The following is an 18,620-nucleotide window of genomic DNA, read 5'->3' on the forward strand; positions in this document are numbered from 1 at the left end:
TTCTCTTTTTTCTCTATCACCATCAGACTTAGTAGAATAGGTTTGTGGAATAGGTTTGCGTCTTCTTGTAATCAATCATTCAGGATATTGGACTTGGAGCTTTGTTTTCACTATGGAGGTTGTAAGTCAGTCCTACTGCCTTCCATTGAGGAAAGGGGCAGCACTACCAGCCTTTTCTCTAGGTTTAAATGTTCTAAATCAATTTTGTTGATTTGCGAACTGCTTTATCATTCCTTAGTTGACCTTTAGTCTACCCTACCCACGTCAGTCCAAGCCATCATGCATCAGTTTACCCTTCCCACGTTAATACTAGCCATCCAGCATTAGAGAGGGATTGTGCTTGAACTTTATGAACCAGTTGAGGGATATCCATAGATGTCGTTGGATTGTCTAAAACCCTTGATGGCGGACAAGTTCACTCTAAACTCACCTGTCTGCGAATGATAGTGCACCTACAAGCTAAATCGACAACAATATAATTTTGTGTATAGATGTATTTACAGATTTATAATATATTGACATATTGTTATCGTTCGTAAATCGAGAGATAGTTTAGTATTCCCAGCGCGTACAGTACGTGCCGGGTGGTCGAGCTTTTTTCTGTATCCTAAATCGAGAGATAGCGTCACGGGTGGTTGAGCTTTTTTCTGGTACTCCCACCGCATTGCTCGTTTTCAACGACTGAGATGACTCCCAACATTCTGCATCTTAACTTTCTGTCGTACCCGCGCTTCGGAGAAGCTAGCGTGAAAAGTGAATATAAAACAGATTACTTCAACAAATTGACTATTCTGTATAAGATGCCCATCCTCCTTTCGCTACACTAGGAATCGTATGGAGAATCTCGGACGCACTCATTTTCTTATTTTATGTGCAAGTAGACAGAAACAATTGCACAAGTACATCAAGTCTAACTTGTAAATGAAAGGACACGTAGAAATATCCGGATGACAACAACGCAGCTCGACTGATCGATGGATATTAGCCATCAATATCTACTTAGAATCGACATCTTTAGAGAAAGATAGACATATCCGATAAACAGTGTGACATACAATTAAAGATAGAATGGATTGCTGTCTATGTATACTGATACAAAAGCGTAGAGAAACATATTGGTAGAGAAAGATGAGCAGTTGAAGAGCGAAAGAAAGAGATCGATAGCTAGATGCAATAATACTAAATATGATAAGTAGATAAAATAAATAAAGTAATAAATAATTAGGTTTTACTGGTAGAAAGAGTGAGAGAGATGCGCACACCAACATGGTTAATTTGCAAGATAAACTAAAACCTGGAAAGGCTGTAAATGTTATATGAATAGAGGTAGAAAGTTAGAAGGGTAGATAGCTGTGTAGGTTGATTAATTCACTGAATAAACTTGTAGCGTGATACATATTGATGTGGGAAACAAAACATATCGGCAAGGTCTCCAAGGTAAGGCAAATCGACAGGGTTGATAGGATCCTATATAAGGTTATTTGTGCCGATTATGTGTCATATCAGGCACAGATGCACGGGGCGTGGGACTTAGGCATCTCTCACGACGAAAACATGACGAGTCTTGACGGCGATGTCGTACATATGCATGGACCTCATCTTGGAGAAATCCCGAGGTACGGAGATGAGCAGGACAGAGGAAGGGCTCTGATGGAACTGTATAAGATCGGGATCATTCAGTGGATATCGCACCCAACCATGAGCCCGCAGCTTCTCTTCAAGAATCTCGTGGGAAGTGATGACCTCGTTTGTAGGTGAATAAATCAGCTTAGTTCGACGTCCCGCCTCCTTTGGCCTCTGGGACAACTGAGAACCACCATCCTTGAAAATCCAAATCCCAGCCATGTACCCTTTTGACGACCACGACTGATTTGCTAAACCGACGGAAGAACAGGGCCGAGTTCTACGTGATTCGCGAAGAAACGAAGAGAGATCCGTAGAAATATGCGCTCGATGAAGTGGTATGTTGCTTTTTCCGCTAATATGCTTCATTTTTTAACGCGAGAGCGACGTAAGGAATCAAATAAAGAAGAGCAGTAGTAAGTAGAGGATCGACATGTCAATTAATGCAACAACTGGCAGATTTGTTCCCAGATCCGTTTAGAGTCTCAGCACAGGCTTATGGGTTTATATTAACCAATAATTTTAAAGATTGTCTGAGAAGGTGCATGCACCTCGACGGTATGTGTCAGGCTACATGACATTATCAGTATATATATTGTTACAAAAGCTACGACTTTTGTTAATCTGTACGTTTTAAAAAACAATTTGCATTTTGTATAACAAGTGGGGAGCATTCCGGTGGGAACCATCGCAGAACATCCGATTATCGGACTAGGCCCAAGAGCCAGCACTTCTTGATGCAAATTGCATGTTCTCTTGAATTGTTCATTTAATTTCTATCTTTTATTTATTGTTTTACACATGTACAACTAAGATGCGATTCAGTATTGTTCTTTTACTAACATACCTCGAAGTAGACACCGAATGAGGACACCACAACCCGTTCAGAAAACAACTTTTTTTATTGAACATTTTCGTATTTGGTAACTATCCTGTAGTTATGTTTAACCTTGAATGCAATTATTAATTTCAACAGCATTACTCCCTCAGACTCCTAATTTAATAACGAAAATGGCTAACCCAATAGCAGATTCAGCAGTTCATCTTCTAATAAGTAAATAGGGATGGCGAACGGACTGGAGTACTCGCATATGGTTTATGCTAATCAAAAGTGTGCAGCTACTTACGACCCCAGCATATATTTTAGCCGTACGATCTGGATTGCAGCAGGGTTAACTTATTCACAGGTAAAATTCAAACTTACCACCTGACGTTTTTAATGCCAGCAGTTAGTTAATCTGCTTGGCATCATGAGAAGAAACCGGATTCTGGATGTAGCCTCCCATCTCCGCCAATGTTTCTGTAGTTTTTATAGATTTTGATCCAAATATGGTACTTAATCAACACCAGCGCAGCAGATTTAGAAAACATCGGCGCTTCAAAACAAAAATCCTGTCAAATATTTACCAAATTTGCAAGTCAAATGGATTCAGATTTGCATCCAAAATATTTTTGATAATTATGTATGAATCTCTAAATTTAATGTTATTTAATTCGATTATTTACTGTGTCTTGATTATTTGTCTATATTATCCTTACAGTCATTTGGAAACACGGAGATAACATAGATATGATTTAACGCAAAGATAATTTCTTTCATTTATACGGTTGAAAGTATTTAGTTGAGATGTTTTTTAATTTAATTGCCGAACATTTTTATTCAACTCATATTCTTGCTATCTAAGTTTTTACTCCGACGTATAAATTCCATATTACATGAGATGTGTTTTGATCAACGTAATAAGATAAGAGTGGAAAATATCACAAACTGCCAAAAGTTTTGAGTTGAACTGGATAAGAAAAGCATTGTTTAACATTCTGTCGAAAAAACCCATTTGAGAATAAACTTCAAAACTCTCCTAATGGACGGATAATGTTTATGATGAGTTTCTATGTAAACTAAATTAATTAAATTTGAACTCAAATCATCTTATGTTCATTTATGTACCTAGGCAATTGATTATACCGAGGGTAGTGTATCGTCTCTAAAGCCTATGTAGTACTCAATGAAACTAAAAACAACTTCTTTCATAACTATTTCAATAAATTAAATTCAACTTTGGTATTTTTTTCATTACAACATTATGTAGAGTCTACATAAATCAAAAATTAAAATATGCATCAAATTCCCTCGGCAAATTCATTAAGGGAAAGATACACTCTTTGATGGGATTCAATATATACATAATTGTAAGAACAGTTTAGTTTCTTTAACTTTGAATGGGTGAAATATTATGAATATTGTGAAAGTTGAAACTGATTCTAATATTGTAAAGAAACTTAAAATAATGCATGGATATTTATGGAATATACAAATTATGGCTCGACAATCACATGGATTAGCAAAAGTATGAATGTAAACCACAACATGTATATTCGATAAAAAGTAGTATATTAGAAATCATAGGCTCTATAATATCGGGTTAAATGGAGGTAATCATTTAAGTATGTGCAAAACAATGTGACATGATCAGTGTGTTAAAGGATCGGCAAGTGATGCAGTAGAATGTATGTCGATGATCACCTAGATACAAAAATGATTGGTGGTACTAATATTGCACAGAGATTTGTCAGTTTTGTTATACTATGCATGGATGTTTTTCTATTTTTTTTAAGCAGCCATTACTCGCTCTGCATAGAACCCGTCTCATCCTAGAATAATCTGGCAAGTTTTTTATAAGGGTAATGAGGTTAAAGGCATAAAAAAGAGGAGAGGACACATTTTATGACCTATGGTACTTATATCTGGCAAAAGAATAGTTGTGTTAATTGTTTTATCTATGGTACTCACATCCCACCAATAATTTTTAGTTAAATCTACAATGCATGGAGGTTACTTTCCTTAGAAATCCTCTTGTGCTAGAAAAACTCGCGTAAAGCCTTTTTGCACAGGGTTGTGAAATGAAAGCCAAAAAATCTGAAATTGACTGAATGAGTTATTATATTTACGTCGAATGGCTGTCATTTACATGTCAATTGCCTAGACAGAAACGATGTAAGGCTGTGTTTCTTTTTCAGAAGCAGTCATTTACAATGTTATGGAAATTACGTTTAAATCATCAAAGCAAGAAGGTCGTATTTAATTTTTTTAATTATCTTTAAACTCTCATTTAAAAGTGGTGACAGGCCTTGACCTGATGAGAGAGGTTAATAATTATTAGATTTTTCCTCTAGAAACAGTCGTTTTGCCTTCTTCGCTCAAGAGGCTGGGGTGATATTCCATGGTGTTTTTCTTTTTCTTTTCAATCTAATTCTAATAATCCCATTGTACTTATTGGAAACAGGGTCAAACGTGCTGACTGCTATCAAAGGTTGGGTTCGACTATACACCCGGATCTAACTCTTTGGATTCTTAACCTATTGCTTAATATCCACTACTGTAGTTCGTTTTTTGTCCATCCTCCATACCTTTATGTTTGGTTGTTTGATTGGAGGCTCGAAAAACTATTTTTAATGTAAGAGATGCTGACATAAAATCCAAATATATATCTATAACACAATACAACATTCTGTAGCTTATGGGGACTCTGTTTTCTTCTTTTAATTTCATATGAATTTTTCTGAAGTTGGTCAAGCATCCACCTCAAGAAGTATCCATTAAAACAAGGTGCTTTTGAATCTCCTCTACTTCGCCTCTAAATCATCTAGAAGCTACTGTGGTTGTTCTCACCATGAAGACGTTCTTCATTGTTGAATGGAGAAATGAGAATGGAGGCAGGGAATGGGCACCAAAGTGCGGCTTGCCAATATTACAAAAAGGGTGTCCCTCCTCTGTTTCTTCTTTAGTTCAATTTTTCAGAAAAGTCCATTAAATCAAAGCATTGATGGCCTATAAGATATTATTATTGGCATTATTACTTATCAAAATCACCATTTGGATTAATAAGAAATGATTATTTTAAGTCCCTACATAGGTTACCTTCCCAACATACGGGGTATCAAACTTGACACACTACTCCATACACTACTAAGTAGTGTTTCAAAATTTTCATGAAATTTTATACCATCATTTGTTACCATATATGTATAAAATTTTGGTTGGCATGGGTTCCCACTCTATTATTAAATTCGACTGATATGTAACCGACATCCTTGGAAAACCCCTTTTCCAATATGCCCTATTATTTGAATTAGTTGCATCATCTTCTTTTAGACCAAAACCTGCAATATCGAGGGCAGAGATCATTCCTTAAAAAATAAATTACCTCAGCATACTTCTTTGGTGGCGACGACATCAACGCATCGTCTTCGGAAGCACCTCCACGGCCACCTGAGACTTCCCACGTCATAACACATTGTCAATGCCAACTGCAGAACTGTCCTGTTGGCGACCACGTCAACACACCGGCATCAGACGCGCCCCCACTTACACACGAGATGTCCCGCGTCACGACACGTCGTCAACACCAACTGTAGAGCCACCCTTTGATGTGACAAGTTGACACGTCGCCTACATCAACTTGACGGTTATTTTATCTTATTTTCATGTTCCTCTAAGGCCTATACATAGGCGAAAGTTGTAAGAAACACTTAGTGAATTTTCTTTTGAATTGAAGTTTTCTTCTTCAAAAAGAAATTTTGCCCTAGTGGTCCCCTCCCGAGCCACCGTCGCGCCACCTCTTGCAGTCGCCGCCACCACCATCAAGGAAGGACCACTCCTGCCGCCCACCTGTCGACTGACCACCACCCTCGCCCTACGCCGCGGCCTCCCACGCCCTTTCCCCTCCCCCCACCGCCTGCGTCCACTGTGCGCCCGGTCGCCCGCGCCCGCCACGCGCCCGCCGCTCGCGTCGTCGCGTGCCTGGCCGCCCGCGCTTTATCCGCCCGTGCCTGCCGTGCCCGCCACCCGCCTGCCCGCCCGCGCCTGCCACGCCCACGGCCGCTCGCGCCCTCGGCCGCCTGCACGTGCCCGTCGTGCCCCCAAACGCCCTCGCAGCCACTTGTCGCGGTGCATACCGTTTAAGTTTCGGGGCGCTGCCCCAAACCCCACAAGGGGGCGACTCCCCCCTTGACCCCCCACCAACTGACTGCACAGTTGGATCCGCGACACCCTGTCGAAGCACACGTCAATCGTCCCGCCAACAACGCGTCGAGAATTTCCCACAGTCTCTTCATGCACTATCTAGTGCCGAGGTACTTCTACACTCTTTGGTGTCCGTGTTCTTCTTCTAGTGTTCTTCGAGTGTTCATCCACAACCTTCAGGTTTGATTGGATTTAGAATCTTCAAGCGACTAGTTGAATAGGTATTTGAATCTTCAAGCGATCGCCATTCGGATTTATTGAACATGTTGCTTTGTTTTCACCGCGGTGGTTGTAAGACACTACTCCCGCCCTCGACGAGGAAAGGGGCTGCATCATCATTATTTTCACCGGATTTAAATCTTCAAATTCGAGAGTGTGATTTATGGTCTGTTTTATCCCATCCCTCCCCTAGTCATACTAGCATCCGATTCCCATCGTCACCCTGTCCCCGTCTCCTCTAGCCACCCTACATCACCCCGTCATTCCCTAATCATCCTGTATCAAATTGGTACTATCTCCGTGCTAGGACTTACTTTAATCCAATGGTGAGACATGATAATTATATATGGGCACAACAAGAAAATCCCATTTACGGCAAATCATTTCACGTGAATTCATAATGTGTATTTATTATGCTGCCTATGAGATGCTTATTAATAATTGTATAAATGCACGATGAGACTTGGTGAATTGTGTTAAGATTCCAACACAAAGATCATTACTCTATAGGCATGTGTTCTAAATATTCATATTCAAATGATTGTCCAAAAACACATCAAAGTATTTAAATAATATAACAATGTCTAGTCCTATTTGTTTTATGATTATGCGCGGTTGCACATATATTTGCATTAAGACACAAGGGATAGATAGTGGAGGCTCTATATCAGCAATAGTTTACTATTGAACTGTGAAAAATTCTTAATAGTATTATACAACAATGTCAATTAGGTTGAGTCTCCTCATTTTTGTGCAACTCATCATTAGACTTGGGACAACAAATATGTCTCGTAAACTGACAGTTTTAATTTGACTATGGCCCTTAAGTTAGTAATCCTGGTATTCTTAACAATCCTAGTTTCAGGGGTTGAAGAAGTGGACGAAGATGCACACAGTTGAGTGGTGCTGACAATATCCTCTACCCTTATTATAAGAGGATACGACTCAAGGAAGATGATGTAACCAAATTCATACATAATCAAGTAAAATATCAAACAAGAGGTATCCACTAATTTCTTAACACACCATTGATAAGCTCAGACTTTATGTGTTTTTTACTGGTTATTTAGCAGTTCAGACGTGTGAGGTTCAGAGCTTATGCAACAATTTATAAACCTCACGGCGTAGGGCGAGTGAGGGTCGATCCACAGGAAGCAGAGAAAACAGCAGAAAATTCTTTTCTATTAAATCAGTCTATTCAGTTCTCTAATTCCAAGTGTTAATCTCTGTAGAAATTTTCTTCAGAATAAGTTGCAAAGAATTCCTTAAAAGTATTGATTCAGCTAATTCTTCAGTCAAATTATCTTCAGTTAAGTTTTACGGAGATATCTTGGCAAAACTCAATTGAGCAGAACCGTCAGCAGAGAAATTTTCTTTGTTGACGGTTCGCTTACGCCCTGTGAGGCAATTGAGCAAACACCCTGCGGGTGTTTGTGCACGCGCGAACGCCGGCGCGCGGGTGAGCCTGCTCGCGGCGCTGCTGCTCGCGGCGCTGCTACGCACGGGCGAGCTTGCGCGCTGCGCTGCTGCACGCGGGCGAGCCTGCGCGCGCGCGCTGCGCTGGGCGAGCCTGCGCGCGGCGTTGCTGCGCGCGGCGAGCCTGCTCGCGGTGTTGATTCGCGCGGGCGAGCTTGCTCGCTGCTTGGATTGCTGGCAACCTAGGCTGAGGGCTGGGTTGCTAGCAGTTGGAAATTCTGCAGGGAAGGATTTCACGAGTGGATGCGAGAACAATGAAACTTTTGCTAGACAGAATGGAAAACGATTCAATCAACTATGGGATTCGAAATCAAACGTAACCAAAGGAACAACAGAAATTGGAAATGCTGAAGACACAGCTTGTGATCTTCAGCCCAACCCTGATTGTCTTAGAAGGGAGAAGAAGATTGTACCAAAACCGAAACGCTCACGCCTCCTTGTGTCACTCCTTCCTGGCAAGGCGGCGATCGTCGTGCTCCAGCTACTCCTCAGCTTGCTTCTCTCCCAGCTCCAATGCTCATCAGCCTTGGAGGGTCTGCAGAATTCCTCTCTCCCCGCCCTAGCTTCCTTGAGAGAAATTCTGGACAACCTAAACTCCTCTCTCAAGAGAGTATTTATAGGTTTTCTCTTAAGTCATGCCCAGGGGCATTTTCGTAATTTTTGCCACTTCGAATTTTTGCCCACTTCTCTTGATCCTCCTCTCTTCCTTGATCTTCTTAACCTGTTTCTGAATGTTCACTAGCCATAAAATGTTAAATATATTCCACTTGATTCAAAGAATCAAGTGGGGTTAGTGATTTCATAAAACAATACATATGCATGAACTTAGCATGAATTCACAAGATAATTGTAATGAATTTAAACTTAAGAACTTGATTATTTGATGACATATTTTAGAGTCATTAACCATTGCTAATTTTAATGATCGATTATGATTTGATAGTTGGTCATACCCTAAGTCATTATGGGATAACGAACCACCCAAGGGCCTATAAGTGCCCACTAACCCATGAGAAACATGTTTTGTGAGTGAGTCCACGTACTCCTCATTTTCTTCTTAGCTGACACCCAAGGAGTATAGACTTAACATATCGATTACGTTTAAGTAATCATTCCTTACTAAAAGAATATAAAGACATAGCTCATTAGTTCTTCTTTGACCAATGAAAATGTTGCACATCCCACCTGAATATTTTTGTGAGCTTGTAGTACTTTAGAAGGGAATTACTCAAAAAGAACAGTATTTTTTTAATTAATCATACTACATCATAAAAAGTAATTAATTAGGTTGTCGTGCCAGAGGAATCTTGGATTTGAAAAAAACTAAGACAATAAGAAATTGTACGGTTGCAGAGTTTACTATTACATGTAGAGGCTTACTCAATCTCAAAACATGATAGGTTAAATTCAAGAGAGACTGAGGATAACGATGTTTCTATCGCTTATAACGACAGTACTTGAATCACAGGCCAGGTTTTTCTTTGATGTATCTCATTACTCTCACGACTATGGATACTCCCTGGTGACTCTCGGGACTAGCTCTCCACACCGACATCTGTATGGAATCAGGTATGCCATTTTTTACTATATATGTTTACCAATATCTTTAGTTTACTATATTTGCTTATCCATGTAGTTCTTCCTTGAGAAATCAATGCAGGAGGATAGATCCTCCCATATCCTTTCATGGAGTTCAAATTGAAGAGATATAAGTCACTCATCAATGGATGTTCATAACACATTTTAGAGGGGTGATAGTATAAGAAGTCTTAAAGAAATAACAAAAGTCCACAGAAAAGTTATGTAAATACATGTGAAGCATTGAAAATAGTTAATTACATATTTAAAAATAAGAGTCTTAGTTTTTTTACGGGACACGATAACGCTTTCGATATATAGACGATCTCCAAAGGAAAATCCTGCTAGAGTTTAAAGTAGAAAAGTATGAGCTAGAAGACAAAATAACATGAACCAATAAAGAGGTGCAAGAATGGTCTGGAAACGATGCAGTCCTTACCAAAGTATGTAATAGGTTAATAGTAACAAAACATTGGAAACATTATATTGCTATAATTAAGGGAATAACTATAGGATGAAAACGTGGACTATGAACGTAGTTTTAAAGATTTCTCACATTGTACTAAAATGAAAAATGTGATTTTAATTTTTTTTAGTAGAGCAAGTTGTCGTCGTTCGGTTCTATTCATCGTTTGAGCGCCATCTTAAAAATTGTTAGATTGTCCCAGCGTTGACGAACAAGGAAAAGACCTTACAGTCACCTGCTCACATATAATATCGTACAAGCTAAGTACTCAGACAGCAATATGAGTTTTGTATGGATATTTTTACATATATCTGATACAGCAACCAATAAATATATTTCTTTAAGATTCATAGATGGTTGAGTTTTTTTGGTCTTCCCTGATAATTGCTCGAGCCTACGAGTGCCGAGATGACTCCTAAATTTTGATATGGACTACACTAGTCACGTCTTTTTCTAAATTTTGGTCTTCTAAAATTTGGTCACTCAGTCTCCTAAATTTTGGTCTTCCCTTCTTTTTCTACCCACTAGTCGTGTGGACTGGCAATCTTAAACTTTTGTCTTAGCTAGAGATGCGGAGAAGTTAGTGTACAAGTGGACGCACGACAGCATGCTTATTAAAAAAAACTCATCTACCTGCCGGACGTGAAGTCCTTTCACTAAACTGAGAGTGGTATATTGAACCTCGATCCCACTCGTTTCTAACGCTTTCTGTCGGAGTAGGCAGAAACATATGGATTACTATGACGATTCTTACACATAGACAATCATATGCAAACAAACATCTAAATGACGGCAACCTAGCTCGATGGATCAACACATGTGATCAGATAATATGTGCATACAATATATGTCTGTAGAGATAACCATACACAGATAAGGTTAGAGATATCGATTAAACTATATTACAGACATACATTAAGAAATGGAGTGGATTGACGCCTTTCTATACCAAGACAACGTGACAGATTATTAAATCCAAATAACAAGTTGAATTACCAAGGGAGATCGGTAGCTACATGGATAGTAGGAAATTAAATAAATTGAAATATAGATATAGATAGTTATGTCGATAAGGAGACAGACAAGGATAGAGATGTGCATTAGGAAGTAATTAGTTCGTGAGAGGTATCAAAACACGGAAAGGGTACATAGATAGGGGAAGATAAATAAAACCATAAACTTACATCTTGGTTGACTGATTCGCTGAAGTAACATAGAGCATGATACATTAAAATGGGGCAAACGAAGATTATCGACTGTTCAAGGTGAGGCGAACTGATAAGCATTGATGGGGTCATCTAAAACATAATGTATGCGTGTTAAGGAAGAAGAAGACAAAGACGAAGAAGAAGAGTGAACAACTCGGCAACCACGTCACTGAGGAGGATCAATAGGAATTTTAATTAAGATTAGCTTAGTAACAATCTAACACGTATCCTATACTCGTTAAGAGAAATAGATGGACAGGATTAAATATAAGTTCAAATATAGACGGGTAAGATTCAATCTAGATAGGATGAAAAACTTAGATGGACAGGATTCAATCTAGACGGGATCAAACTCTGGACGGACAGGATTCATCCAAAACTGTTAACAAGTTAATGGTTAAGATAGAATTTGCTCTAGCCGTTATAACAATTATAACGGCTAGGATTAAATCTGTTCTAGCCGTTATAACTATTATAATGGCTAGGATTAAAACATCTATTATATGGTATTATAAATAATAATGTTCGACAAATGAAGTGTGGATTTTGAATGATCTAATACAACATCTTTCACTCTTATCTCTTCTTCTTCCTCTCTCTCTACTCCCTCTTCTCTGTATCTCTACGCTTGATCTTGAGCGACCACAAGATCCAGGAATCTTCACACTATGGATTAGATCAGAGCAGAGACGGATTCGCGCGGTGAGCAACTTAGGCATCTCTCACTAGGAAATCATCTCGAGTCTTGGCAGCAATGTCATACATCGGCATGGACCTGATCTTTGGGAAATCCAGGGGTATGGAAATAAGCAGAACAGAGGGAGGACTCTGATGGAGCCGGATACAGTCTGGATCATTGATCGCATATGATACCCCCCCAAGGTCGCGAGGCTTCGCTTCAAGAATCTCGTGAGAAGCGACAACCTCGTTTGTTGGAAAATAATTCAACTTCCTTTGACGTCCTGCCTCATTTGGCTTCTCCGGCAACAAAACAACCCCATCCTTGAACTACCATACGCCTACCATAAAGCCTTTTGAGGACAACAACCGATGTGCTGTAATGACAGAAGAAGTCGACTAATAGTTGTCCACGATTAAAAAATAAAAGAGAGATGCATGGAAATGTTTTGGTCGAGGAACTGATATGTTCTTTGTCTCTCAATGTGCGTCATTTTTTCGTGGAAGCATGCCCTAACGACTTTCTGGTTGGCGAAAGTAAAAGACTGTTAATTATTTCCGCAAGAGGCAGTAAATGCATTGTCTTGGGGTCCCAGCGCAGGCAAATGGGCTGTCTTAAATATTATTCTTGAAGGTCGCTCCAAAAGGTGCCCGCATCTTTTAATATACTAATGGGGCCCGCTCGCAATGCTCGCTTCAGGTGGAGAGAGAAGAGATAGCAGGGCCGTACTTATTCTGGGAGAATTAAAAACTCCCATCTTCAGCCACTCAGATGAACCACACAGATCTAAAGCTTGTAGACAGATGAATGAGAAGGAAAAAAAGAAGGCTACTTCATTTGGATAACATGCCGGGGGTAGCATAGATGACGGGTGGCGGAGCACACCTCACTTGGTCCTTATGCCACAATTTAGCCCATTCATTCTTTGCATCGAAGCTTCTCGCCTCAGTCACCGCCAACAAAATTCCGTCATTCAGATCCGCCAAGAGAATTATCCGGCTGCTTCATTAAGAAGAATAATTTGAAATAAAGTAGAGTATAAGAATTTATAAGGACAATAGCAATCAATTTAAGTTTGGTAGCAGGCAAGGAAGAAAGCGGGCCTAAAAACCATCCCTTCAGCATCTGTGCATAAGCAATCATTTTAGAACAATATTTTACAGGTGCAAATAATCAACCTATGAATTAGATCAAGAGATAGTTTAATAACTGAGAACTAAATAAATTATTCACTATAGTACAGATGGCGTGATTAAACGAACCATGAATTAAATAAAGAGATTCTTCAAACAGTAGAAGTGAGAAAAATAAGGGTTTCGACAGTGGTACCGAGAGAAATAGATAGAAATTGAATGGGAGAGAGAGAGAGAGAGACAGTAAGAGAAAGAGAGAGTAAGCAACTAAGAGAGATAGTGAGAAAGAGATTAATAAGAGAAGAGAGTGAGAGAGAGAATAAGAGGAGAAATAGAGTAAGAGAGAGAGTAAGAGGAAGAGAGTAGGAGAGAGTGTGAGCGAGAGTAAGAGAGTGAGAGAGAAAAGAGAAAAAGTGAGAGAGAGAGAGAGAGAAAGAGAGAGAGAGAGTAAGAGAGAGAGTGTGAGCGAGAGTAAGAGAGTGAGAGAGAAAAAGAGAAAAAGTGTGTGAGAGAGAGTAAGAGAGAGAGTAAGAGAGAGAGTGAGGAAGAGAGAGTGATAGAGAGAGTAAGAGAGAGTGTGAGAGAGTGTAAGAGAGAGAGTAAGAGTGATGGTGAGGACGCCAACACATTACCATCGAACGCGTCGCCACGGTCAATCGAAGTCAACACACCTGGTATGGACCCAACGGCGAAGTCAACCGAAGTCAACCCGCCACGGTCAACCAAAGTCACGGCCTTGACAATCACGTCTCCACCCGCGTGCGTCCCTACGCACATCATGACACAACGCCAGAGGCAGATCCACAACTGCCCTTTGGCGTGACACGGCGCACATCTTTACTTTTTTGTCTCTAATTTCTCATCATTTTCTCTTTCCTCCAAGGCCTATATATAGGCCATTGTTTTCAAGAAACGGTAGGCAGTCATAATTTCAAGAATTGAGTTTTCAGTTAAACTCTTCTTTGAGGACTGCCCAGCCTCCCTCTACCTTCAAACCCTAGCTGTCACTGCCGCCGCCGCCGCCACCGCCGCCGCCGCTGCCACCGCTGCCGCCGCTGTCGCCGCCACCGCCGCCGTCATCGCGTCGCCGGCCACCACCTCTCCCCATCCATCTTCTTCTCTTCCACCTCTCTCCCACCCTCTCTCTTTCTCTCTCGTCTGCCTCAGGCACCTTTCCAAGGCCGTCCAAGATAACCTCCCAAGACGCCCAAGGCTGCCGCCCAAGGCCGCCCAAGGCTGCTGCCTCAGGCTGCCCCAGCCAGGCCACCCAGGCTCCGCCCAAGGCTGCCCCTGGTAGGGCCTAGGCCGCCCAAGGCCGCCCAGCCAGGACCGCCCAAGGCTACCCAGGCCGCCCCAATCAGGCCGCCCAGGCCACGACCAAGGCCGCCCCTTGCCAGGGCCACCCAAGGCTACCCAGGCCGCCCCAGCTAGGCCGCCCAGGCCCCGCCCAGGGCCGCCCCTACCAGGGCCGCCCAAGGCCGCCCAAGCCGCCCTAGCCAGGGCCGCCCAAGACCGCCCAGGCTGCCCCAGCCAGGGCCGCTCTCGAGCAGCCCTAGGCCACCCCAACAGGGCCGCCCAAGGCTGCGCTCAGGCCGCCCCAGCCAGGCCACCCAGGCCATGCCCTAGGCCACCCAGGCCATGCCCTAGGCCACCCAAGCGAGAGCCGTCCAATGCCACCCAGGCTGCCCCTGCCAGGGCCGCCCACGAGCAGCCTAGGCCGCCCCTGCCTGGCAGCCCAAGGCCATGCCCAGGCTGCCCTGCCAGGGCCGCCCAAGGCCGCCCCAGCCAGGGCCGCCCTAGGCTGCCCCAGGCTGCCCCTGCCAAGCCGCCCAAGGCCACGCCCGGGCCGCCCCTACCTGGACCGCCCAAGGTCACCCAGGCTGCCCTTGTCAGGGTCGTGCTCGCTCCTTCAGCTGTACCCGTCGGCCCGCCTTGCCCTCCGTCAGAACCTCACCTCAACATCAACTCACTACCAGGGCCGTTCAACACCCGGAACGCCCAGACCCCATCGTCTAGTGGGTCACTCAACACCCGGATTCGCCCAGCCTCGTCACGAACGAAATTTCCCGCATCCTCTTCACGCACTACGGTGCCGAGGTACGCCTGAACCCTTTGGTGTCGAAAGTGTTCTCCGTCCAGTGTTTTCTCGAGAAGTTTCCACCCCAGTCAGAATTAGATTTGGTTTGGATTTTCTGCTTCTTCTCTCTCTTTGTCGAGTGTCTCCTCGCGACGCGAATTCGGATATTGATTTCGGTGCTTAGGCATCGTCACGGTGGGGGAAGATAGTACTCCCGCCCACGATAAGGGTCGGAGCTGCACCACCAGATTTTCATCGGTTTTTAAATTCCGAATCCAATCGTGTGATTTCTGTGGCTGTCTTATCCCTCGTCGTCTCTCTACCCGTAGTTTGCCTCTACAACCCAATCATCCATTCCTTCATCTTCCACTCCCTAGTCGATCACTCCGTAGTCGTCCTACGTCAGAGAGAGAGTAAGGGAGAGTGAGAGAGAGTAGGAGAGAGTGTGAGAGAGTAAGGGAGAGTGTGTGAGAGAGGAAAAAGAAAGAGAGTAATAGAGAGAGAGTGAGTGATAGTGAGAGAGAGTGAGAGTGAGTGAGAGAGATATGGTAATAGAGGGAGTGAGAGAGTTGGAGAGAGAGAAAGAAGACTGCACGTAGGCCTGAGGTTTCAACTTTGAGGAGAGAATTTTGGGTTTTCATACAAATAGAGTTAAAGAGATAGAAAGAAGCTTGTACGTAGACCTGAATGATTCCGTCCATTTGTAGGAAAGAGGAAAAAGTGTTTCGACAGAAGCAGAAAGCGAAAGAGATAGGAATTGAAGTAGAAACCTGGGGACAGAGAGCAACAGAAAAACACATATACAAAGAGAGAGAGAGAGAGAGTGCGAAAGAGAGATAGGGAGATAGAGCGAGGTAGATAGATAGAGATAGAGAGATAGATAGATAGATAGATAGATATATAGATAGATAGATAGATAGATAGATAGATAGATAGATAGATAGATAGATAGATAGGGAGAGATAGATAGAGATCGAGCGAGATAGACAAAGAGAGATAGAGCGAGATAGATAGATAGACAGAGATAGAGAGTGCAGCGAGATAGATAGATAGAGATGGAGAGAGATAGAGCGAAATAGATAGATAGATAGAGATAGAGAGAGATAGAGAGAGACAGAGTGAGATAGAGTGAGATAGATAGAGATAGATATGGAGAGATAGAGCGAGATAGATGCAGATAGAGCGAGATAGAGCGAGACAGATACAGAAAGAGGGAGATAGATATGATTTGAGAGAGACTGAGTGAGATCTATTCAATTGGGAGAGATAGAGAGAGATGTAGAGAGAGAGTTATATAGGTGAAGAGAGAGCGAACCAGAGAGATATAGATCGAGAGAGAGAGAGAAACAGGGGAGAAAGAGAGGAAATGAAACCTGCAGGCGTTGCAAGAGAGGAAATCCAGGGGGCTTCGAGGACATTGCCGCCGGCATGGATGACGTTGGATAACAACGCTGGAGAACATCGGAGTCCCTGCAGTTGAACTCCGTTCTCTGATGAACGTGCGTTCCAGTTGACCCCGCTGCCCTCTGTTTCTGTAAACTTTTTCTGTAAATGAGCATTTTTTATGGGAAGCCCATGAACGAAAATGATTACCTTCCTTCTCTTTCACCGATGAAGGAAGGTACAGCCAATCAGAGGCCAGGATGAACTTCGTGTGTTTTCTTCGATCAAATTGGTAAATATACGTCCCACTTTCTCTCTCTCCCTCTCCCTCTCTTTCTCTCTCTCACTCTCCTTTCCCTCTCTCTCCCTCGCTCCCTCTCTCCCTCTCGCTTTCTTACTATCGCTCTCTCCCTATCTCCCTCTCCCTCTCCCTCTCTCTCCCTTTCTCCCTCTCGTTTTCTCACCATCGCTCTCTCCCTCTTTCCCTCTCCCTCTCTCTCTCTCCCTCTCTCCCTCTCGCTTTCTCACTATCATTCTCTCCCTCTCTTCTTTTCCCTCTCCCTCTCTCTATCCCTCTCGCTTTTTCTTTATCGCTCTCTCCCTCTCCCTTTTCCTCACCCTCTCCCCTCTCTCCCTCTCTCTCTCGCTCTCTCTCTCTCTCTATGAAGGGAGAGGGAGAGCACGAGAGGGAGAGAGAGAGAGCAAGATGGGTGGAGAGAGAGAACAAGAGGAGAAAGATAAAGAGGGAAAGGGGGAGAGAAAGACAAAGAGCCAGAGAGGGAGAGAGAAAGTGAGAGAGAGAGAGAGAGAGAGGGAGAGAGAGAGTGATAGCGTAAGAGAGAGAGTGAGACAGAAAGTGGGAGAGGGGGGGAGAGAGCAATGGCGCAAGACAGAGAGCGAGACAGAAAGAGGGAGAGGGGGACAGAGAGCGAGAGAACGAGAAGGAGAGAAAAAGAGGGAGAGGCGAAGGGAGAGAGAGATAGAAAGAGGGAGAGAGGAAAAGAGAGAGAGCGTGAGAGGGAAAGAGAGAAAGAGAGAGCATGAGCGAGAGAAAGAGAGACAAATAGAGACAGAGTGAGAGAGAGAGAGTGAGAGAGAAAGAGAGAGAAGGGAGAAAGAGGAGAAAAAAAGAGGGAGAGACAAAGGGAGAGAGAGAGATAGAAAGGGGAAGCGACGAAGGAAGAGAGAGAGCGCGCGAGGGAGATAGAGAGTGTGAGAAGGAGAGAGAGAGAGAGAGAGCCCGAGAAGGACAGAGAGAGAGAGAGAGGAAAAGCAAGAGAAAGAAAGAGATACATAGAGACAGAGCGAGAAAGAGAGAGTGAGAGAGAAAGAGACGGAGAGGGAGAGAGAGCGAGAGGAAGAGGAGAGAAGAAGAGGGCGAGACAAAACGAGAGAGATAGATAGAAAGAGGGGGCGACAAAGGGAGAGAGATGATAAACTCAATTTTTGGGGTCTTTTTTTACTGGTTATTTAGCAGTTAATACGTGTGAGGATTGAGCTTATACAACGAAATTTATAACCTCACAGCTTAGGGTGAGTGAGGGTCGATCCACAGGGAGACGGCAAAAAACAGCAGAAGAATTCTTTCTATCAAATCAGTTCTTTTAGATCTCAATATTCAAGTATAAACTCTAGTAAACGATCTTCAGTACAAACGACAGAGCTTTCTTTAAAAGTCTCGGTGCAGCAAATCTTCAGTAAGGCTTTCCTTACTGAGGATTTGCCTTTGCCCTTTGGGGCAATTTCACAAACACC

The 18,620-nt window shown here is 42.8% G+C and overlaps 1 protein-coding gene across 1 annotated transcript; it reads right to left on the reverse strand.

Annotated features, from left to right (window-relative positions):
- Window positions 1–1,530: 1,530 nt before the first annotated feature.
- LOC144701439 (flowering-promoting factor 1-like protein 4) lies at window positions 1,531–1,845 on the reverse strand. The gene has a single exon (XM_078573248.1). The coding sequence runs from the start codon at window positions 1,843–1,845 to the stop codon at window positions 1,531–1,533; it is 315 nt and encodes a 104-aa protein (XP_078429374.1).
- Window positions 1,846–18,620: the final 16,775 nt, after the last annotated feature.

This window comes from Wolffia australiana, chromosome 3 (genome assembly GCF_029677425.1).
Source record: "Wolffia australiana isolate 7733 chromosome 3, ASM2967742v1".
Classification (NCBI taxonomy): domain Eukaryota; kingdom Viridiplantae; phylum Streptophyta; class Magnoliopsida; order Alismatales; family Araceae; genus Wolffia; species Wolffia australiana.